Raw genomic sequence first — 23,416 nt, 5'->3', positions numbered from 1 at the left:
CCTCTCCGGGCATTGAGCCGCACTCACAAGACACGGCCACTAGGTGGCAGTGTGACTCCGCAAAACTCCACAACAATTTATTTTCTATTTTATACCTACTTTATTAAACATTGCACCTTTGAAATGAAATTTCACATAAATTACAATATAGCGCAAATTTAAAACACAAACAAAGTTGCCAGGGAGACAAAGAGAAAAGGGGAAAAATAAGAAAGGGACAAAAACGTTACCTTTTCTACATGCAGTTCACAGATGCATTCAAAATCGTTTCCGCCTTCTTATTGTAATTATTATTGCACTGATCGATTGTAAGTATAATTACATACTCACAATCGATCAGTGCCTGCCACAATAAGAAGGCAGTCCTGATAAAATACTGACAAAAACGCTTTTTGTGATTGCCAAATGTACATTGATGAATGTAAAGCTTTGCTAATATAATGAGAAGATTTATCACATAGTCGTTTTCAATTGTCATATTTGTTACTCATGACCGAGAAACCCAAAGTAACATGCTCATCAAACAACATACAATTTGCATGAAGATCATCTCAGATCAATCGTGCCAGATCCTAATTCCAGAAAAGAATAGATACAGTTTCAGGACAAACTGAGCAAAAATGACCAATTAGTACCAATAGCAGCTCTAAATGTTTTCAGGAAATGCTTTACAGGATCTATTTTGTGGAGAATTTCAAAGCAAACGTATGGGCTGAAATATGGGCCAGCAGGAACTGAATTGGAATCAGTTATAGTTCAATTTGAATTTCAACACTTGAATGACTGCATTAAGAAACTGAATTTGAAATACATCATTTGAATTTCCATCCATTTCATTTATAATTCAATCATTTGAATTTGTATTGTTTAATTGGAAACATTGCATTTACAAACTGAATCTGAATAGCATAATTTCAAATGGAATATTTAATAGTTTGGAAGTGAAGTCCACAAACTTGAATGAACATTCAAATGATATATGTTCACATTTAGTTTGATCCTTTCAGATTCATTTCGACAAATTCAATTTCCAATGAGCTGTGACAGACAGCCGGGGACGGTAAGGAAAAGCAATCGAGCGGCGAGACGCAGATCTCCTCTTCGGCCAATCGGCGCCTTCGCTTTATCCGTTTGTTTGTTTTTCCTAACGCGTCATCCGGGCCTTAGGCTTTACTGCCTGCCAACGAGGGGTAGAAAGCGCACGCAGCACATATCGACACAGGCGGCGCTGTTCCAAATGAATTCAGGGGGCTTACGCCAATGAATTGGAGTCCAGCCTTTTTTTATTTTTTGGGGACTTTGATGTTTTCCACCAAAGACAAAACTGTTCAGGTCAAAGGTCGGAGGGCTGAAATTTGCCCAAACAGTTTTGAACAAGTTCAACTTGAAAACCGTGGCGCAAGGTCTTAGAAATTGGAGATAAGCATTGACGATACACTATTACCCCATTCTACGCCACGATTGATTCCCACGATGAATCGCCTTTTTCAATGTGCTGTCAACCTGACGTGTTACTATGCTCTTCCTACGAATACTGAGTGAATCCAAGCGTTGGGTGTGTTTGCTTTGTATTTACACCCCTAAACCACCAAATGGCACCAGAGCCCAAAGCATTTTTTTTCTTTTTTTGCAAATCCAAGCTGCTTGTCTCCTGCTAATGGCTGCATAAGGGCTGGACTACAATTCATTCATTTTCCTCCAATTCCCTCTTCTTCGACTTTCATCTCTTGAAAACCAAAATGTCATCATGTGATGGTCCCACATCCCAGAACATGCGTGTCGCAAGGCCCGCGCGCCCGCCCGCAACAACGCGTATATGCAATGTACGCAATATTGCCGAAGGTATCGGCTCACCTGCTTCGATCGGCTAGCAACCGAAGTGACATCCCCTTCTTCATCGAAAGGCTTTCATAGGATGCAGCTATAACATCTTCAACTCTCGCGGAAAGGCTTTCCACAAGGTTTAGGAGTGTGTTGATGGGGATTTATGATCATTTTTCCAGAAGCGCATTTGTGAGGTTGCATACCGACGTCGGACGAGAAGGCCCGGCCGGCCCTCGGTCTCTGCGCTCTTCAACGGGATTGAGGTCAGGACTCTGTTACGGCCAGTCCAATTCATCCACATCGTCCGTGTCTTCATGGACCTTGATTTGTGCACTGATGTTGGAACAGGAAGGGGCCATCTCCAAACTGTTCCCGCAAAGTTGGAAATGCCCAAAACAGATCAATGAAGAAACTCCGAATGCTTCAGCACACCGAGAGATTTTGGATAGTCGAGCAGTTTGGGGATGACCCCGTCCTGTTCCAACATGTCTGCGCACCAGTGCACAAAGCAAGGTCCATGAAGACACGGATGAGAGAATTTGGTATGTTTGAACTTGACTGGTCCGCACGCAGTCCTGCCCTCAACCCGATAGACCGTAGGCCTTCTCGTCCAACATCAGCGTGCGACCTCGCAAATACGGTCCTGGGAAAACGGGCAAAAATCGCCATCAAGTCGCTCCTAAACCTTGCCGAAAGCCTTCCCGCAACAGTTGAAACTGTGACAGCCGCAGCGGGAATCGAGCAGCATCGGATGGATTCAGAACGGACGCGCGCCGAAACTTTTGGCAAGGGTACATCTCACTCATTCAGTGGACACTGAGCGACATACATTACATAGCTACGGCGATGATGATGATGATGATGATGGACTTTCAAGCAGGGTGCATTGTCCATCGAGTTCACTTTTCAGCGAAACATCGTGTGCTCGCAGCAAATACTTTACGAGGGGAACGCAAAAATATCCATTTAGGAACAAACGGCTCCCAAAAATGTCTCGCAAGGAGAATAGCTGTGACGACGACGTCACATGTTGATCCAAAAGGATCCGGAACGGATGCGGCGAACGCGGTCGGCCTTCGAGGGAGCGCAAGAATGAACTCTTTCAAGTTGACTTCAACTCGTCATCGCGTCCGGAATCACGTTTCGGACGGAAAAGAAAGTTGCATTCTTGCAGGCAAGTTTTTGTCGAGTTGGAATCTCATTTCTCGCTTTTCTCGCGTCACGTGAGCAATCCCTGGTGATGACGTCACACTGTTCCTCGATTACAATGACGAGACGTGAAGATGAGATCACACGAAATGGACGCTTGGATCGTGTGTCCACTGGCGAGTCCCAAAATGAAGGTCTACTGCGATACTGTGTCTAGCCACCAGAGGGAGACAGAAATGCGACTCCGAAGACGAGATGAACTATTCCATTCATTTTTTCAAGGAAAGAATTGATTGAAGGCAACGTGAGCTGGAAGTCAATAAAAACAGCCTATTCCAAAGAGAAAAAGCCAACAAGACAGCCATTTTGCAAATTCATCCTTTCACTTTCCGGGAGCTTCTTCTTCATGTCTGGAAAAAGCAAACGAACAAACAAACAAACAAACAAACAAACAAACACAAAAGGCGAAAGTCAAAGAGACCGCGTTGGGAAAGGGGGAGGAGCCTCAAAGTGGAGGAGGGGGAGAAAGTGCGTAGGCAAAGTGAGGCCCGGGGGCCACTGACGGACCGAGCCCTTCTTGAAAGCGGCCCGCCGGCCGGCGTCAGTCCTGGACGGTGTCCCGCATTCATTTAGACCCCCCAAATTTGTTGGTCATGAAAAAAAAAAAGAGATCTAGCTGATGAGGTGACGGCGTCAAAACGTTTCCCCCTTTCGCATCTGCCTCCGACCGCTCTTGCGTCCAGCCACTTTCTATTCATTGATTTCAGATCGCAAGCAATTTGACAATTTGTCAACGTAAACGTATGTCGCGTCGAAGTCATAAAAGGCGCATTTCACGTCAGACGGAACGAGGACGTAACAATGCGATGCTTCGTTGTCATTCGTCTGGTTTTACAATCATTTGAATATGAATGATCCATTGAGTTGATCAAATGCAAAATTGTGGGGGGTGTAAATATGTCAAATTATTCATTGTTGACTTGTTTTCTCATTTTCTAGGATTTTGAATGATGAAGTAGGCAAGTATGTAATACGCGTGCGCCGGATATCGTATAAGAATTGTTGACCTTTTTGGATAAACCTATAAATCCATTTGATGAAGAGAAATGGACAAATATTTTCACCGTTTTTCACGACAAATACAATCATCGCGTCTCCGATCGAAATCACGACGACACCGCCGAAAGGGGAATTGGTGAACTATTGTTATTTGTCTGATTCCATGGAAAAGTAGTTCCTTTTTCAAAAAGCGGTCGCCCCTTCCCTCCCCGGGAGCGGAGACGAAAATGTGCTCGTGTGACACATTTCGAGCGTGTTCAAACGAAGTCCGCAGTTTGCAAACCAATCGTTTGATTCTTTCGGAGGAAGAGAAGGGAAATGACGTCATGTCGAGCACATTGCAGTCGTGCGCGGCGGTTTTGCAGAACCTTGAAGAATCCTTGGAAGCGTTTGACGACCTCCTGCCGGGCAACATCATTTGTGTGTCGGGGTCTTTCGTTGCTCGTCTCCCGCTTTTCCACGCCCCCTCCCTCCCTCCATCCCTCCCTCTCTCTCTCGCTCTCTCTCTCGGTGCGGACATGCTCCCGGTGTTGTCGAGGAGGAGATGAGGTTCCGAAATGCGTCCTTCTTGACGCTGTCGCTGTTGGGCCTGTGCGGGTTGGTCTCGTTGTCCTGGTACACCGCCTTCAGCAGCTCCGGAGGTAAGACGAGCGGACGAGCGTCGTTTTTGTCGCTGTCAGGTGAGCCGCGTGTGTGCGAAGGGTGCGCTCGCTTGCGGATGCGGCGCGTGCCGTCGGGGTGGAAACGGCCATCCCAGATCCAGGTACTAGTACGCTCTTTGTCCTCGACAGACGACTGTGTTACTAGCGACCCTCACGCTTGGCTTCCGACTACCCAATGCAACTACTGTGCTGCACTAGTAACGCCACTAGGCCGATGACACGCACATGTCGTTGTCCTACTCGTTTTCATCAATTGTCCACTTAGTCAGGATACAAAGTTTGCTAGTACGTGGGAATCAAATAAATGCTCAAACAGCTTTCCTCAAAGCACACTAGTAGAATGACTAGGCTGCACTAGTAGAACAACTGTGTCTCTATTATTATGCCTCTTTTGGCCTACGAGTACGAAACTAAACCTCGTTAGTAAACAACTGTGCTGTGCTAATAACACGGCTGTACGAGGCCCAACGGAGGCTACTAGTGTCACACACTAGTAGCCTCCTATCCATCCGTCCGTTTTCCATACCGCTTATCCGCCGGCGCCTATCCCGGCCATCTTCGGGCGAGAGGCGGGGTCCACCCTGAACCGGTCGCCAGCCAATCGCAGGGCCCATAGAAACAAACAACCATTGGCACTCACGTTCACATCTACGGGCAACTTAGAGTCTTCAATCAAGCGAGCACGCATCTTTTGGGGATGCGGGAGGAAAGCGGAGTGCCCGGAGAAAAGCCACGCAGGCACGGGGAGGACGTGCAAACTCCACTACAGGCGGGGCCGGATTTGAACCCGCAACCTCAGAACTGTGAGGCGGATGTGCTAACCAGTCGGCCGCCGAGTTGCCTCCTATTAGCACCAAAATTGCCACTAGTTGTTTTGCCTCACTTGTACGATGTCGCTCTCATACTATTTCTTGTCCAACTCGTGAGGACAAAAAGCCATCCATCCATCTTCTACCGCTTATCCGAGGGGGCAGCAGCTTTAGCAGGGACGCCCAGACTTCCCTCTCCCCAGCCACTTCATCCAGCTCTTCCGGAGGGATCCCGAGGCGTTGCCGGGCCAGCCGAACGATGTAGTCTCTCCACTGTGTCCCGGGTCATCGCCGGGGTCTCCTCCCGGCGGGACGCGCCCGGAACACCTCACCGGGGAGGCGTCCGAATCAGGTCCCCCGACCGCCTCATCCGGCTCCTCTCGATGCGGAGGAGCGGCGGCTCTACTCTGAGATCCTCCCGGATGACCGAGCTTCTCGCCCTCTCTCTAAGGGAGAGCCCGGACACCCTGCGGAGGAAACTCATTTCGGCCGCTCGTATCCGGGAAGGTGAGGGGAGGAACTTAGATCGACCGGTAAATCGAGAGCTTCGCCTTTCGGCTTAGCTCCTTCTTTACCACGACGGACCGATACAAATTCGGCATCGCTGCGGACGCCGCACCGATCTACCTCTCGTTCCATTCTTCCCTCACTCGTGAACGAGACCCCGAGATACTTGAACTCCTCCACTAGTGGAAGGACCTCATCCCCGACCCGGAGAGGGCTCGCCGCCCTTTTCCGACCGAGGACCGCGGTCTCGGATTCGGAGGTGCCGATTCTCATCCCGGCCGCTTCGCACTCGGCTGCGAACCGCTCCGGCGAGAGTTGGAGGTCACGGCTCGATGAAGCCGGCAGAACCGCATCGTCGGCAAAAAGCAGAGATGCAATACTGAGGCCACCAAAGCGGGCCCCCTCTACGCCTAGACATTCTGTCCATAAAAGTTCTGAACAGAATCGGTGACCACGGGCAGCCTCGGCGGAGTCCAACCCTCACCGGAAACCAGTCCGACTTACTGCCGGCAAAGCGGACCCAACTCCGACTCCGGTCGTACGGGGACCGAACAGCCCGTATCGGGGGGTTCGGTACCCCGTACTCCCGAAGCACCCCCCTCATGTCTAGAACTAGTGTACTAGTTCATGGACATGAAGAATATGGAGTCAATGCTCAAAGGGGACGATTGTTTTGTGGCCCACTACACGCCTGACTGGAGGAAGAGAAATGACCTTGGAGGTCATTGAAGGAGCGCTCGATTTGCGTCACATCGCGCGCCGGCCGGCGCGGCGTCTGCGCGCTTTGTCTCCGCTCAAGAGGAGTGCTTGGTTTTGGGGCAGTGGAGGAAGGAAAAAGCCGGGCGAGGAGGCTGGGTTTCGTACCAGCAGCACTTTCTAAAGGGGCGGACGGTGCGCTCGTTTTGCTCCACAGCGGCGACAAGCTGATGAGAAGTGCAACAAGCGCTCACTCAAGAAGGGAGCGCTTGATTTGCGGTGCTGCACAGGCCAGCCGGGGCTTTGGTTGGGTGCTTCCTCTCCTGGGAGCGCTTGCTTATTCATACCAGACCTGTTAGTCGGGAGGTGTGTCACACCGTAGCTACGTGCGTGTGTGCGTTTGTTTGTATTGTGTATTGTGTCCTGTGTGTGTATTTTTATTTGTGTTTCAGAACATGCGTGTGTTTGTGTGTGTTCGTGTGAATGTATTTGTCTGCGAGTGTGTGTGTGCGTGTCTGTTTTTGTGTATTTGCGAGAGTATTCGTGTGTCTCTGTGTGTGTGTGTGTGCGTGCGTGTGTGTGTTGCACACAGATGTTTCCTGCTCGGACTTGGCCTCCGAGGCCCTTTTCCGAGGGGGCGCTTGTTTAGCTGTGCGACGCGTGCCACGCGGGAGGAGACAGACGTGCCGATCGGAGGGCGTTCGCACGCGACGTCACATAGAAGCGACGCGAGCGCGAACGTGAACGCCGAGGCGCCTTTTGCGGAAGTGTTTGAGGAGCGCGTGACGCTTCCGCACCCGAGCGTCGTCGCGTGACCCGAGAACGCTATTCAAGATGGCAACCGCAATGGCCGCTAGAAAAGCAAATACTATTTATCCCATTGTTAATGATGTCAAGACAGATAAATGTTTTTTTTTTTTTTGAGCAAGCAACAAATTCATGAGTTGTGTTGCAAAAATATCTTAAATCGGAGTAGAGCAACACGTCACAACGCGCATGGACACAAAGTGGAAAGTTTGGATTCATTTTGTCAAATACACTCAGCTTAAAACGTTAACATTTCCACAATCCAATTGGGAATCCTTTCCTCCTTGCTGACGGATTCCTTAAATTTGTAGTGGACTTTTTTGTAGGGACTACATCAAAAGTGCTAAATTGCGAATAAGTCAATGATCGTAAATGGCGCTCTTTCGTTGCAAATGTCACTCAATATGCGCGTGTGTTTGCGTTTGAAGTGGGCCTGCTGTGTGCGCGCGGCAGGTCGGGACTGGCCCGCTTGCTCGCTTTGCTCTCTGGCGTGTTCTTTTTTTCCCCGCTTGGCCGCAAACAAACACGAACAGCTAAACAATCTTCGACTGTCTTTCGGACAGCGCCGTTTATTGTTTTATTGCATTGCGGTCCAGTCCGACGGCGGGCGCCAAAAACCTGACCTAACACCCTTTTAGTCCAAGGAATCTCAGGAATCAGCTGTGTTGATTGACCCAACAAACAGGACAGTGCTACACTCGCTTGACGTTTTGTTTGTATCGCTATCCGTTTACTGTCAAACGAAACAAACATCAAACTAAGAAAATGACCGTCATTTCTCGTGTATAATGCGCATTTGTCCCATGCCTCCATCCATCCGTTTTCTACCGCTCATCCGAGGTCGGGTCGCGGGGGCGGTAGCTTTAGCAGGGACGCCCAGACTTCCCTCTCCCCGGCCACTTTAATCATGTGCAACCGATGTACATGTTCGAATGAAGTTGATTTTTTTTTCAGTGTATGTTTCAAAAAACCTCATACTTAGTATAGTCCAGTTAGCCGAATTGATTTATATTTATTTATTTAACCTTTATTAGCCCAGGTAAAGCAATTGAGAACAGATTGTCATTTGCGAGTCAAACGAACGCTAATGCTAAAGCTTTTAATGCTAACAAACAATACAAAACGCCTTTGACGTGCTCATGTTCGCATTGACAGTCGCCCTTTTCGAGGCAACGGATATTTGAACGCAAATGGTGGGGAAAAACACACGGAGACAGACAACGGAACAATACGCATATATTATTTATCCTCTGCGAAGAACTGCGTTTGCTTCATATGTGACTTTTGGGAGTTGACTGAGCTCTAACGTGAGGCGTGTGCAAGTCAAAGTCCTCTGAAAGGTTGTGTGAAAGGGTCGTCACATGGTCTGAATATAATCAGTGTTGAGTTTTGGAACTCAGGGGCAGAAGGAGATCTGACACTTTAGATCAGAAGCACACTAAAAACAAACACAACGTTGTTCATGTACACAACCGCAGAGTGTGCGTGCGTGCACGCATATGTTTGTGTGTGTGTGTGTGTGTGTGCGCGCGTCACGGAGAGAGTTAAGACCCTGTTGATATATTTATGTAGATTGAATAACTCAAGTTTGCTGTGATTGTTCACGTTGTGTGTGTGCGTGTCTTGTTGTGAGTGTAGTATTCACTGGAAAGTTGTAATTGTCCTCTGGAGGCTCGTCGGTTTCTGTGACGACTTGTTGCTTCCTGCTACCCGTTCTTGTGTTCGGTCTCATAAATGCTACATGATGACAAACACACGCGCACGCACTTAAACCAACACTCCCTGCCTCGTGTGTGCGTGTGTGTGCGTAAGACGTAGACGTGATGAATATTTGATGAGAGCTCAGCTTTCATCGTCAAGGTTTTTCTCCTTGTTTGTTTGAGCAACCAATTAACTTTTTAAACAGCATTAGGGGGGAAAAAGGCACCTGAATGCATCACGACTCTTAAATTCTTATTAAATGACTCACTTTGTTGTGATTGTCCACGTTGGGTGTGTACATGTATACACGTGTGTGTGTGTCTGTGTGCGCATGCGCATGTGTGTGTGTGTATGTGTGATCAAAGAGTTGTAACATTTGGTTGGCTTGAAGAGAGCAACACAAGATGAAGAGTCAGCTCGTCTTCCTCCCGCTGACAAACCATCTGTGCGTGCGTGGCAGATGGCGACGCACACTTGTGCTTCATCTTGACAATGCGACACGCGCTGATCGATGACCGTGTCGAATCACGCACATGCGCACACAAATGCAGTCGAATGACTGCAAAATCTTTCCGAGCAGTCCCTCAATTTTATTCATCTGGCATCTTCTTTCACACGAAATTATGCGACAGCAATGACGTCATTAACAGCCTCCGACTACTGTTACTGTTCCAAAAGGACTTTTTTTATTTGGACTGATGACTTAACACCAGTCCCGTCCAAAAGTATTGGAACGGCGAGGTCAATGCCTTCGCTTTTGGTGTATACCGAAGACATTTGATTTTCAGATCAAAAGATAATATGCGGCGAAAGTTCAGAATTCCAGCTTTTATTTCATGGTATTGTGTAAAACCACTCAGGACAGAGCACCTTTTGTTTGAAGCCACCCGCTTTTGAAGTGAGTCAAAGTATCGGAACAGACATGATTCAATCAACTTCAAGTGAATACCGTTGAATATTTGGTGGCACAACCCTGACTTGCAGTAACTGCATCGAGCCTGCGACCCATCGACTTGACCAGACTGTTGCGTTCTCCATTTGAAAGACTTTCCCAGGCCTTTACTGCAGCCTCTTTCGGTTCTTGTTTGTTTCTGGGGGTTTCTCAGCTTCATCGCGCAACAAGACAATGACCCAAAACACATCGCCGACACAACAAAAGACTTCATCAGAGGGAAACGGTGGATGTTCTTAGACTGGCCGAGTCAATCACCGGACCCGAACCCAATAGAGCATGCATTTCACCTCCTGAAGACGAGACTGAACGGAGAAAGCGAAAGAGGCTGCAGTAAAGTCCTGGCAAAGCATTTCAAATGAAGAATGCAACAGTCTGGCGAAGTCCATGGGTCGCAGGCTCGAGGCCGTTACCGCAAGTAAGGGTTATGCCACCAAATATTCAATGGTATTCACTTGAAGTTAATAATGTCTGTTCCGATACTTTTGCTCACTTGAAAAGTGGGTGGCATCGAACAAAAGGTGCTCCGTCCCGAGTTGTTGAACACATCTCGACGTAAATGCCATGAAATAAAAGATGGAATGCCGACCTTTTGTCTCATATTCATCTTTTGATCTGAAACCCGAATGTCTTCAGTATACAACAAAAACAAGCGTCAGACTTTTGAATTTGGACACCCATAAATCTTTGTCGGCTATATCGGCCATTTCCATTTGGAGGTCAGCTTGATTTACTCCTGGGAATGTGTTCAACCAGGACAGCTAGCATGCTAACAGGACAAACTCCACACAGGCGGGGCCGGGATTTTGAACCCAGGTCCTCAGAACTGTGAGGCAGATGTGCCAGTCAGTCACCCACCGCGCCGCTTTATCGAATCGAATCGAATCACTTCAATCAAATCAAACCTAATGTTTAGATGACATTTGATGGGATCTAATGCTAATATAATGTCACGTCCTTGAATGTAATGTAATCTAATCTCATGTTTGTAGGTGAGTGACAATGGCAAACATTGCAAAGATTTCCGACGGTGAAGGTCTGAGTCCGTGTTCGGTGTTTTTGAATCCACTTCCATCCACTTGAGTCCTGCACGAGCGAGAGAAGGTGTTGTCCAAGTGTTACCGTCGGGCGTCTGAGTGGACTTGAAAAGATGACAAACAGTCCAAACAGCGACGCTCTGTTCTGCGTCTCAAACAACGAGGACGCGGCGCGCCCTCCGCACAACAACGCCAGCGTGCCGCTCGCCCGCCTTCCTCATTGGCCCCGCAGACGCAGGCTTAATGTCGGGGCACGTGCGCACAGACAAGCGTTCATACCTTTCTTGGTCTTCAATCGAGCTAATATGCTAACATGCTTACAGTTTTTGGGAACGCGCAAACACGGACAACGTGCAAACCCCACACGCAGATCGGAACTCGGAACCCGAGAACCGGCACCTCCTCGTCGACCGGCCGGCCAAACAAAGGCCCAAGTTCGTTTTGGGGGTCGAGCGCAGAAGGCTTGAACTCTGACCCCGAGCGTCCCGCTATGTCGCCATCTCGGGCGAGGTCACGCAGACGCCATCCCGAGGGACTGCCTGTCGCCCCCCGCTGGCCGCACGGCGACGTCGTCGCGTGACGCCCTCACGCGCTTCCCTGCGTACCTCTGAGCGCGTGAGCAGAGGTACGCAGGGAAGCGTTATCTTGTAGACAGGAAGTGCCGCGACGTGAACAGGAAATGGATGTGTCGGTGCGTAGGGGAAAAGGATGCGTCGTCACGCCCAGCCGCACGATACTTCTTGCGTACTTTCATACGTATAATATGTGTGTCATACATTGTAAACCTTCAAATGAATGCAAATACAATTCACATTGCTTGCTTCCCAACGTGGCCGCCGTCCACACGTTGACGTGTCAATCATCTCATTGGACACGATCCCCTCAATGTGTGTGCGTGCCTTAAGTCAATAACAACCAAGTATGTGTGTGCGTGCGAGACTGAGATGAGGTCATCGTGCGTGTTTGCGCGCGTGCACGTGTTTGTGTGCGTACGTGTGTTTTTGTGTATATTCGTCTTCGTCTGTGTGTGTATACTGTATGTGTGCCCATGTGAGTGTGTGCGTGTGTCTTTAAGTTCCGGTCCATGTACTGAGCTATGTAGTATTTTCAGTACAGTATGTATTCATAGTCTAGTGCCTGTTGTATGGTATTATGGATGATTTGGTCTCTGTTCTGGTCCGTAGTCTAGTCTATGATGATGTCACTCCCTGTCAATGATGTCATGATGCGTTCGGGGTCACATTTTTGGGGTTGCACCCTGTTCATTTTGGGGGGCTTTTCATTGGGATCATTCCTGTTCATTTTGGGGCACTTCTTGTAGAAATAAATGTCATATATACTGGATATCATATATTTATGATGATATCGTACGAGATGACGTCTTGACCCGTATGGAATCCAAGTGAAAAACTTTTTGAGCTTCTTTCTCTCCGTCTCATGACACGAAAGCTGCTTCAAGCACGCTCACGTTCAGACTGCTCATTTCCATACGGACACATCATGACATAATCGATTGGATTTACATACTGTGTCATCGATATGGACTGTCGTATCATATACCTTTATTTCATTGAATCACCATATAAAAACAGACGTCAGTAGAGAACACGTTTATTTAATACCGACTGTAACTGTAAACCTTCTGGTGTTCGGGCTCGTGGTTTGGGCTGTATTCTGGTCTACGGTCTTTGCTATGTTCTGGTGTATGTGTCTATGTCCTCGTCTATATACTGATCCGTAGTCTGGTCTGAGTTTTCATCCATAGTCAGGTCTATGTTTTGGTCCATGGTCTGGTCCATGTTCTTGTCCACATGATCTGGACTACATAGTCTGGTCTACATTCCAGTCTGTGGTTTTGGCTATGTTGGGGTCTATGTTTCTATATTCAGGTCCATAGTTTGGTCTATATTAGGCTTTACACGATCAGGATTTTTGGGGCCGATCACCGATCAGCTAGTTGAAAAAAACGATAACCGATCACCGATCACAAGATGGAGGAATGTGTCTATTGAAATGACCTGTTCATTTACTGTATATACTTGTGTACTTAATGGCTCAAAAAATGATATTTGCAATAAAGAATGTATCTTTGTTCCTCTATTTATGCCAGTGAGGCATAGTGACGGACAGAACCAATGAATGGTCTTCTATTAGATGGCAGGAAGTCAATACAGTCATTACTGTATCCACTTTTTGTGACATTTGTGTTTGTCGGCGTGCCGTGAGATTTTTCAATTGTCAAAGTATGTTCCTTGGCTCCATAGAGGTTGGACATCGCCGCTCTCGTCAGATCGTGGATTCTAATCGGTCAGGTCAAACCAACATTACAACGTGACAGAAATAATGGCCGCTAACTTCCATCCATCCATTTTCTTCGCCGCTTATCCGCACGCGGGCCGCGGCCGCGCCGGAGCCCATCCCGGCTATCATCGGGCAGGAGGCGGGGTAGACCCTGAGCCGGTTGCCAGCCAATCGCAGGGCACATACATACAAACAAACAACCACCCGCACTCACAGTCACACCTTCGGGCAATTTAGAGTTGTCAATGAACCTAGCATGCATGTTTTTGGGGATGTGGGAGCAAACCGGAGTGCCCGGAGAAAACCCACGCAAACATGCAAACTCCACACAGGCGGGGCCGGGGATTGAACCCCGGACCTCAGAACTGTGAGGCAGAGGCTCTAACCCTAACCCTCGTCCACCGTGCCGCCGGGTGCTAACTTACTGTAATTAAATTACTTGATTGTAGTTAAATTAAATTACTTCACCCAAACTTTAGAGCATGATTCGACAGATGATTCGTAAAACCGTTAGTGCTAGCACCAGCTTGCTAGGCTACCCAAAGTTTTGTTACCTGCTTGCGAGCCGTATCGTATTCAAAGTACGTGAACGTACCTCAAGCGAGCCTTAAACCAACGTCCTCTCCTGTCCTGAGCAGCGGTGACCGCCAACACACCTTTTTCCACATTTTGTCCGTATAATACAAAGTTGCCGCGATGCACTCTTGTTGCCCTCGCCACGGTAATGAGTGGATTCGGTTGCATTTGCGTTGACAAGATAAAGCCCAATGATCGTAAAAAACGGGATGCGGTGCTATCGGTACATGTGCTCTACGGTGTGGTATTTGTGCTATGAGCTGGCATAGCAAAGGTCTGGACTTTGGTCTGATCTATGCTCTCATCCATAGTCTGGTCTAAGCTCTGGTCTATGGTCTTAGATATGTTAGGATCTTGTCTATATTCTAGTCCATAGTCAGGTCTATGTTCTGACCCATGGTATGTGCTATATTCCCGTCCATGGTGTGGATTATGTTGTTGTCCATGTTATTGTCTTTCAGGTCCATGCTTTGGTACGTTTTTAACCAGAGCCCAGACCCGGGACCGGTTTTGGACATGGGAGGTGTTACAAGCTTTGCTGATGTGGTTTGTTCAGGAGATGTGGTGGACTTCTACCAGCGGGAGTTCCTGGCGTTGAGGGAGCGCCTGCGCTCGGCCGAGCAGGAGAACCTGCGTCGCTCCAAAGAACTCAACCTGGTCCTGGACGAGATCAAGCGGGCCATCGCCGAGAAACAAGCTCTGCGGGACATCAACAGAACCTGGAGCAGCCTCTCCGGTCTGGAAATTTGCAAATCACACAATCCGAACAACAGATCGGGAGCCGTACGTGACCGTTAATCGTTTTTCTATCGCGGTAATCCTCATTGGGGTCAAGCGTCAGCCAGGGCCTATCCCAGCTGACTTTGGGCGAGGGGCGTGGTCGCCAGCCAATCGGAGGGCACGTAGAGACGCGCGACGAACGGGTCAGTTGATGTCGGGGGACATTTGGACAAACGAGCAGTCGCACTCACGTTCACGCCTGCGGAGAATTTTACATCAAGCTAACGTAGGAGGAAAAACCCACTCAAGAATGACGATAACATGCTCACTAACGAACTAAGGAACGAACAAACTAACTAATGAACAAACCCAACGAGCGAACAAAAAAAACGAACAAAATAACGAATGAACTAACTCACGAACAAACAAACAAACTAATGAGCGAACGAACTAACCAAGTACTGAACAAGCCAGTGAAGTAATGAAAAAACAAACAAGTGGGCGAACTAGAAAACGAATAAACCGACGAACAAACTAACTCACGAATCAACTAACAAAGGAACTAATGAATGAACGAACTAAGTAATTAACTAACGAAGTAACGAACGAACAAACCTTTGAACCAAATAACGAACAAACTAATGTACGAATAAAGAAATTAACGAACGACTCAACCAATGCACAAACAAGCTAACGAAGCAAACTAACTAATGAACAAAGCGGGATACGGCCATACTACCCTGAAAACACCCGATCTTGGAAGTTAATGAACAAACCAACAAACAAACGAATGAATCAACAAGCGAACGAATGAACTAACAAACCAAAAAATGAATGAACGACCGACCGAATGGAAAAAAAGGACCGAACTATTGAACAAACGAATGACCGAACCGACGATTGAATGCACTAACTAACGAATGAACAAATGAACTATTGAACAATGGAATGAACTGACGAACACACTAATGAACGAAGGGACCCGACCCAGAATTGTGAGCGGACGCACTAACCGCGAGTCCGCTCCGCTTCCTGTGATGTGAATCCAATAGAAGTAAAAGAAGTGACGTGTTCTGTGCGTGCCTGTTTCCAGAGGAGACCAGGATGAAGTTGTGGAACGTGAGCGCCAGCAAGAACTTCCTTCGGCTTCCTTCCGTCCTCCATCATCTCCCTCACCTCATCAACAGAGAAGACAGCCTGCAGCCCGCCGTCCACGTGGGACAAGGACGCACCGGAGGTCGGACAGCGTGCGCGCGCTCCAGAGGATGTCCTCGTCGTGTCGCGTTCAGGCGGACACGGACAAACGTTTTGCACTCGGGGCCGCCGTGTAGAGAAAAACATCAGTGTCTCCGCATTTCATTTCACTCTTTTTTTGTCGCCGGCTTTTGTTCCAATAATCAACGATGATAACAACAATAAGACGAATCTATCTCTAAATGTGCCTCCACCAGGCATGTCAAACTCTTTTTTTTGTCGTGGGCCACATTGCGCTCTCCCTCAGAGGTCGTTAGGACTGCGCAAGCAAGTCAATGTTTAATTGCCTCCTCATAATATTGCTTACACACAACAAATTGAGTACTACTGAAGGTTATGATAAATAGGGCTTTGGTGACAAAAAAAATGCTTGCAATATCTCAACGTTATTATTCATTTCATACGAGCTGCGGGTCGTGACCCGAAGAACGAGATCCCGGAAAATGAGTTTCCTCCGCAGGGTGTCCGGGCTCTCCCTGAGAGATAGGGCGAGAGGCTCGCTCATACTTGAGGCTCGCTCAGAGTAGAGCCGCCGCTCCTCCGCATCGAGAGGAGCCAGATGAGGCGGCCGGGGCATCTGATTCGGACGCCTCTCCGGTGAGGTGTTCCGGGCACGAGGGGGAAGTCTGGGCGTCCCTGCTAAAGCTACTGCCCCCGCGACCCGACCTCAGATAAGTGGAAGAAAATGGATGGATGGATGGAAATGTGAAATTTTGATCCAAATTTGAGCAAGAATCATGGAAGTTGACCGACATGATTTGATTTGACGGGCCACATAAAATGATGTGGCAGGCCAGGTCTGGCCCGCAGGCTGCAGGTTTGACACCTGTGTCTTATAGTAATGAGTCTTGCAATAAATAAAAGGAAGAGCTGACGTGGCTGCCCAGTCCCTCCTGCACAGAAGAAAACAAAACTGCTGGTGGTATCGGTAACAAAGCAAAAAGTTAGCAGGATTAGTAGGATAACATTCAAAATCTAGTCTTATTTTTTTAAACTGTGTTATATCTTTTAACATTACATTGTTCTTTTTTTAAAACAAATAGTGTCTTCTTCTTTTCCCGTGGGCTCGTCCCGTACGGGGTCGCCACAGCGCGTCCTCCTTTTCCACGTGGGCCTATCTCCTGCATCCTCCTCTCCGACGCCAACTGCCCTCACGACATCCATCAACCTTCTCTTTGCTCTTCCTCTCGCTCTCTTGCCTGGCCGCTCCGTCCTCATCGTCCTTCTACCAATATACTCCCTCTTTCACCGTTGGACGTGTCCCAACCATCCAAGTCTGCTCTCTAACTTTGTCTCCAAAACATCGAACCTTGGCCGTCCCTCTGATAAGCTCGTTAATAATCACTCCTCGAGAGGACCTCAACATCTTCATTTGCTCTGCTTCCTGTCGTCTCTTCAGTGCCACTGTCTCTCATCCGTCCATCATGGCCGGCCCCACCACTGTCTTCTAAACTTTGCCCTTCATCCGAGCAGAGACTCTTCTGTCACATAACACACCCGACACCTTCCTCCACCCGTTCCAACCTGCTTGGACCCGTTTCTTCACTTCCTGACCACACTCACCATTGCTCTGGAGGGTTGACCCCAAGTATTTCAAGTCCTCCACCCTTGCTATCTCTTCCCCCTGTAGCCTTACTCTTCCCCCACCACCCCTCTCATTCATGCACATATATTCTGTCTTACTTCGGCTAATCTTCATTCCTCTCCTTTCCAGTGCACGCCTCCATCTTTCTAACTGTTCCGCCAGCTGCTCCCTGCTTTCACTGCAGATCACAATGTCATCTGCAAACATCACGGTCCACGGGCATTCCGGTCTAACCTCATCTGTCAGCCTATCCATCGCCACTGCAAACAGGAAGGGGCTCAGACCCTGATGCAGTCCCACCTCCACCTTAAATTCGTCTCTCACACCTACAGCACACCTCGCTGCTGTTCTGCTGCCCACGTACATGTCCTGTATTCTTCTCACATACTTCTCTGCCACTCCAGACTTCCGCATGCAGTATCACAGTTCCTCTCTGGGTACTCTGTCATAGGCTTTCTCAAGATCCACAAAGACACAATGTTGCTCCTTCTGACCTTCTCTGGACTTTTCCATCAACATCCTCAAGGCAAATAAAGCATCTGTGGTCCTCTTTCTAGGCATGAAAGGGTTAGGGTTACTGTTGCTCGCAAATACTCACTTCTGTCCTGAGTCTAGCCTCCACGACTCTTTCCCATAACTTCATTGTGTGGCTCATCCACTTTATTCCTCTATAGTTCCCACAGCTCTGCACAGCATCCTTGTTCTTAGAAATGGGCACCAGCACACTTTTCCTCCATTCCTCAGGCATCTTCTCACACACTAGAATTCTATTGAACCAGCTGGTCAGAAACTCCACAGCCACCTCTCCTACATGCTTCCAAAACTCCACAGGAATGTCATCAGGACCAACCGCCTTTCCATTTTGCATCCTCTTTCATGCCTTTCTAACTTCCCCCTTACTAATCATTGCCACTTCCTGGTCCACCACACTTGCCTCTTCTACTCTCCCTTCTCTCTCATTTTCCTCATTCATCAACTCCTCAAAGTATTCTTTCCATCTAGCTTAGCACACTGCTGGCACCAGTCAACACATTTCCATCTCTATCCCTCTGTCTGTCTTCTCCTCTCCTCGGTCCTCTCAGTGTCCCACTTCTTCTTAGCTAACCTTTATCCTTGTATGATTTTCTGTACTTTGAGGTTCCACCACCAGGTCTCCTCCTCTCCTTTCCTGCCAGGAGATACACCAAGTACTCTCCTGCATGTCTCTCTGATCACCTCGGCTGCAGCGGTCCAGTCTTCCGGAAGCTCCTCCCGTCCACCGAGAGCCCGTCTCACCTCTTCCCGAAAAGCCGCACAACACTCGTCCCGTCTCAGCTTCCACCGCACGGTTCTCGTCTCTGCCTTTGTCTTCCTAATCTTCCTCCCCACCACCAGAGTCATCTTCCACACCACCATCCTATGCCGTCTAGCCACACTCTCCCCTAGCACTACCTTACAGTCGGTAACCACCTTCAGATGACATCATCTGCACAAGATGTAATCCACCTGCGTGCTTCTACCTCCGCTCTTGTTGGTCAGCCTATGTTCCCGCCTCTTCTGGAAGAAAGTGTTCACTACAGCCATTTGCATCCTTTTTGCAAAGTCTACCACCATCTGCTCCCTCCAAGCTCCTTTCCTGGATGCCGTACTTACCCACGACTTCTTCATCACCCCCGTTTCCTTCACCAACATGTCCATTACAATCTCCACCAATCACGACTCTCTCTCTGTCTGGGATCCTCAGAACTACTTGGTCCAGCTCCTTCCAGAATTCCTCTTTCACCTCTAGGTCCCATCCTACCTGTGGGGCATAGCCACTCATCACATTATACATAACACTCTCAATTTCAAGTTTCAGCCTCATCACTCGATCTGATACTCTTTTCACCGACAAAGACATTCTTAGCCAATTCTTCTTTTAAAATAACCCCGACTCCATTTCTCTTCCCATCTACGCCATGGTCAAATCATTTCAACCCTGCCCCTAAACTTCCAGCCGTACTGCCTTCCCACCTGCTCTCCTGGACACACAATATATCAACCTTTCTCCTAATCATCATGTCAACCAACTCCCGAGATTTTCCTGTCATAGTCCCCACATTCAATTCTAGGCTCTGTGCTTTCCTCTTCTCTTTCTGCCGAAGAACCCGCTTTTCACCTCTCCTCCTTCGTCTTCGACACACAGTAGCTGAATTTCCACCCGCGCCCTGCAGGTTAACGGCGGCGGTGGCGGACGTCGTTAACCCGGGCCGCGACCGATCCGGTATGGAATTCTTTGGATGAACGCTCGTATTTGTTCGGCAAAGTTTGAAGCCGGATGTCCTTCCTGACGCAACCCTCTGCATTTATCCGGGCTTGGGACCGGCCTACGCTTTGCACCGGCTTGTGCCCCCCATAGGGCTGGCTTTTATTTTTTTTTAAATGTGTGATGTCTTAATAATAATAATAATAATAAAAATCCATTCCATCCATCCATTTTCTGTAGCGCTTCTCCTCACACGGGTCGCGAGTGGCTTGGAGCCTATCCCAGCTGACTGCGGACGAGAGGCAGGGCGCACCCTGAAGTGGTCGCCGGCCGATCGCAGGGCGCATAGAAACAAACAACCATTTGCGCTCACATTCGCACCTACGGGCAATTTAGAGTCTTCAATTCAGGAGTAGGAAAGCGGAGTACCCGGAGAAAAGCCACGCGGGTACGGGGAGAACATGCAAACTCCACACAGGCGAGGCCGGATTTGAACCTGCAACCTCAGAACTGTGGGGCAGACGTGCTAACCAGTCGTTCACCGTGCTGCCCATAATAATAATAATAATAATAATAATTAGCAAAATGTACCAAAATGTCTCTTTCCATGCACTCTTCCAAAACTATTTGTACGTTATAGTCCACTGTATAGAAATGACGATAAAGTGATTGTGGAGCGGAGAATGATGAACGATTCCGATGCGTTCAAAATCATTCTCTCATGCTCGACTCTGTAATCGCGACAAAGGGATTTTGATCCGGCAGACCTAGTTAGTCCCTAAAATGTCCACTGAAAATCCCTTGGGAAGTGACTCGGCGTTGCAAATGTTGAATGATTCTCAAGGCGGACATTTTGAATGGAGGAACTAAGATAAACATCACCATACCGGGCTGATTATCAAGTCGTGGGGAATCATTCAGTGTCTCCCAACATAGCCTGTGTGTGTTGCTGCTTGTTGTATTATGGGATATATATATGGAGTCACCTTGGTATGTGTGTGTGTGTGTGTGTGTGTGTGTGTGTGTGTGTGTGTGTGCGTGTGCAGTTTCCATAGTGATGGGCGTTCCCAGCGTGAGGCGGGAGGTCCATTCGTACTTGACGGACACGCTCGGCTCTCTCATGTCGCAACTCAGCGCCGCCGAGAAAGACGACTGCGTCATCGTTGTCCTCGTCGCAGAGGTCGGTCGCAGCGTGGGTGTGTGCGTGTGTGCGTGCGTGCGTGCGTGCGTGCTTTGTGAAGGTCAGTGCTTTGACTAATGAACCAACACACACAGACACGCGCGCAGTGCCTGCGTTTCGTGGACACGCGAACGCGAAGAATAAGAGAAGGGAACGAAGAGGGACGGAAAGAAGAAAAAAAGAGGGAGGCAAGGGAGTAGAGAAGGGAACAAACAAGGAAGGACGGAAAGAAGGGGGCAAGGAAGTAGATTTTGTCTATTTTTGTCACATGATGTGGTCACATGACACTTGAGGGCTTACACATGATGATGATGATGTGTGTGTGGTGATGAAGGTTAGAGTTGCTGCTACTGGAAAATCACAAATGTTGTGTTCAGGGAACCGACGCTAGAACACGGTTGTTGTTGTTTTTTTTACTGGTTTTTATTGTCGTTTGAAGGGTTTCAATTATCATAACACCCATGCTCCTTTCCGTTAGCCTGTCTATGGCATTGCACATTTTATGTTCGCATTAAGCTAGTGGACTTTCATATGACAAAAGTATAAACTATAAAAAAAAAATATATATATATATATATATATATATATATATATATATATATATATACACAACCCGGATTCCAATGAAGTTGGAACGTTGTGTTAAACATAAATATAAACAGAATACAATGATTTGCAAATCATGTTTGACCTATATTTAATTGAATACGACAACGGAGACCCCGGACTGTTGAACAGCTGACGCTGTAGATCGAGCGAGAATGGCAAAGAATTCCACGTAGAAAGCTTCAACGACGAGTGTCCTCAGTTCCCAAACGTTCATAGAATGTTGTTGAAAGAAAAGGTGATGAAACCCAGTGGTAAACATGACCCTGTCCCAGCTTTTTGGGAACGGGTTGCAGCCATAATATTCTAAGTTCATGATTATTTGCTAAAAACAAAGTTTATCAGTTTGAACATGAAATATCTTGTCTTTGTAGTGTATTCAATTCAATATAATTTGAACGTAATTTGCAGATCATTGTAGTCTGTTTTTATTGATGTTTAACAACACGTCCCAACTTCATTGGAATTGGGGTTGTATATATAACCCTAAGTCTGGTTCATTCATTGCAGGCACTTTTGAAACAAGAGCCCAAAAATATTTTTAGCTCTGAAAGCTTATTCCAAGTTTGGAGTTTCCTTGTTGTGTATGCACAATGTGCAGGAATCATGCTTATTTTGGTTTCCACAACCATGGACTGCGCCAACACTTTGCCCCCACTAGCTTAGCCTCACCGTACGCACGCGACTGATAGGGCAGTGTCGTATCGACGATGTCTACAATGCGCCTGGTTCGCTTCCTTCCGGTTTCCGTTTTTTTGGCATTCTGCTTTTAATGCGTCGTCGTCGCTAATTTTTGAAGGTTTTAAAAGGAGTAGAAAGGTACAGATATTTGTGTTTAAAAGGTGAGGAGTCAAAGTAAAAAGTCGGCAGAAAAAGAAATACTTAAGTGAAGTACTTTGTTACTTCCCACTTCTGTAAAATGTACAAATAGAGAGAGTTGTCTTGCTTTGGTTTTCTCAAAGTGATGTTTTACGATAGTCGGCCATTTCTTCACAGTGACAGAGTGACAACACAAACGCACGCACGCACGCCTGGTCAATAAAAGGTGGTCAAAAGCTTTGGTGTGAGCGCAAGTGTCATCGATTAACGGCGGCTCTAAGCTCCACCCCGCTGGGCCGTCCACGACACCAAAACAAGCGGTGACTCAGCTGCGTGACCTCGCCGAGACTTCACAACCCGGACGCCGTCCGAGTCACGGGACTGCTCGCTTCCTGATTGGCTGAGTGGGAGGCAGAAATTATGATGTCATCAGCTTGTTTTTTTTTTAAAGATCGAGAATGTGTGTGCGTGTGTGCGTGTGTGCGCAGGCGGACCATCAGTACGCCCTGAGTGTGGCCGACAACCTGAAGCTCCTGTGAGTGGTCTGCATGATGGGATGTTGTTACCGTGGCAACACACTCCATCACTTCCATTCTGCTCTTCCATCTCAGCTCGGTGTGTGTGTGTGTGTGTGTGTTTGTGTGTATCTTTGTGTCTCTCAACGTGTGCGTGTGTGTGTCTACAGCGCCGTGACAAAGTATTGGCCCCCTTCTCAAATTCTTATCTTTTTGCACAGTTTCCCCACTTGAATGTTTAAGATGATCAAACAAATGTAAATAGCCGACAAATATGACCCAAACGAACTTAAAATGCTGTTTTAAATGGAGATTTCATTCATGAAGGACCAAAAAAGTTACCTGGCCCCGTGTGAAAAGGTAATGGCCCCCGAAACCTAAGAACTGGTTGGGCCATCCTCAGCAGCAACAAGTGAAATCAAGAGTTTTCTGG

The 23,416-nt window shown here is 47.8% G+C and overlaps 1 protein-coding gene across 12 annotated transcripts in view; it reads left to right on the top strand.

The window, feature by feature from the left end:
• Nucleotides 1–4,348: 4,348 nt before the first annotated feature.
• Nucleotides 4,349–23,416, top strand: part of mgat4b (alpha-1,3-mannosyl-glycoprotein 4-beta-N-acetylglucosaminyltransferase B) — a 31,342-nt gene continuing 12,274 nt past the window's right edge. For 10 of the 12 annotated variants that reach the window (XR_009769153.1, XR_009769152.1, XR_009769151.1 and 7 more), the window contains exons 1-5: nt 4,349–4,673; nt 14,637–14,816; nt 15,894–16,037; nt 20,910–21,043; nt 22,957–23,083. Coding sequence is in view for 9 of the 12 variants with exons in the window: in XM_061685092.1 (XP_061541076.1) it covers nt 4,351–4,673; nt 14,637–14,816; nt 15,894–16,037; nt 20,910–21,043; nt 22,957–23,083 (908 nt within the window). In the remaining 3 variants the exon portion in view is untranslated. The remainder of the gene's footprint in view (nt 4,674–14,636; nt 14,817–15,893; nt 16,038–20,909; nt 21,044–22,956; nt 23,084–23,416) is intronic. The other 2 variants (XM_061685095.1, XM_061685096.1) reach the window with 2 other exon arrangements.

This window comes from Phycodurus eques, chromosome 9 (assembly GCF_024500275.1).
Source record: "Phycodurus eques isolate BA_2022a chromosome 9, UOR_Pequ_1.1, whole genome shotgun sequence".
NCBI classification, from domain to species: Eukaryota; Metazoa; Chordata; class Actinopteri; order Syngnathiformes; family Syngnathidae; genus Phycodurus; species Phycodurus eques.
The sequence above is the reverse complement of the archived record's forward strand: the minus strand, read 5'-3'. Positions and strand labels throughout refer to the sequence as shown.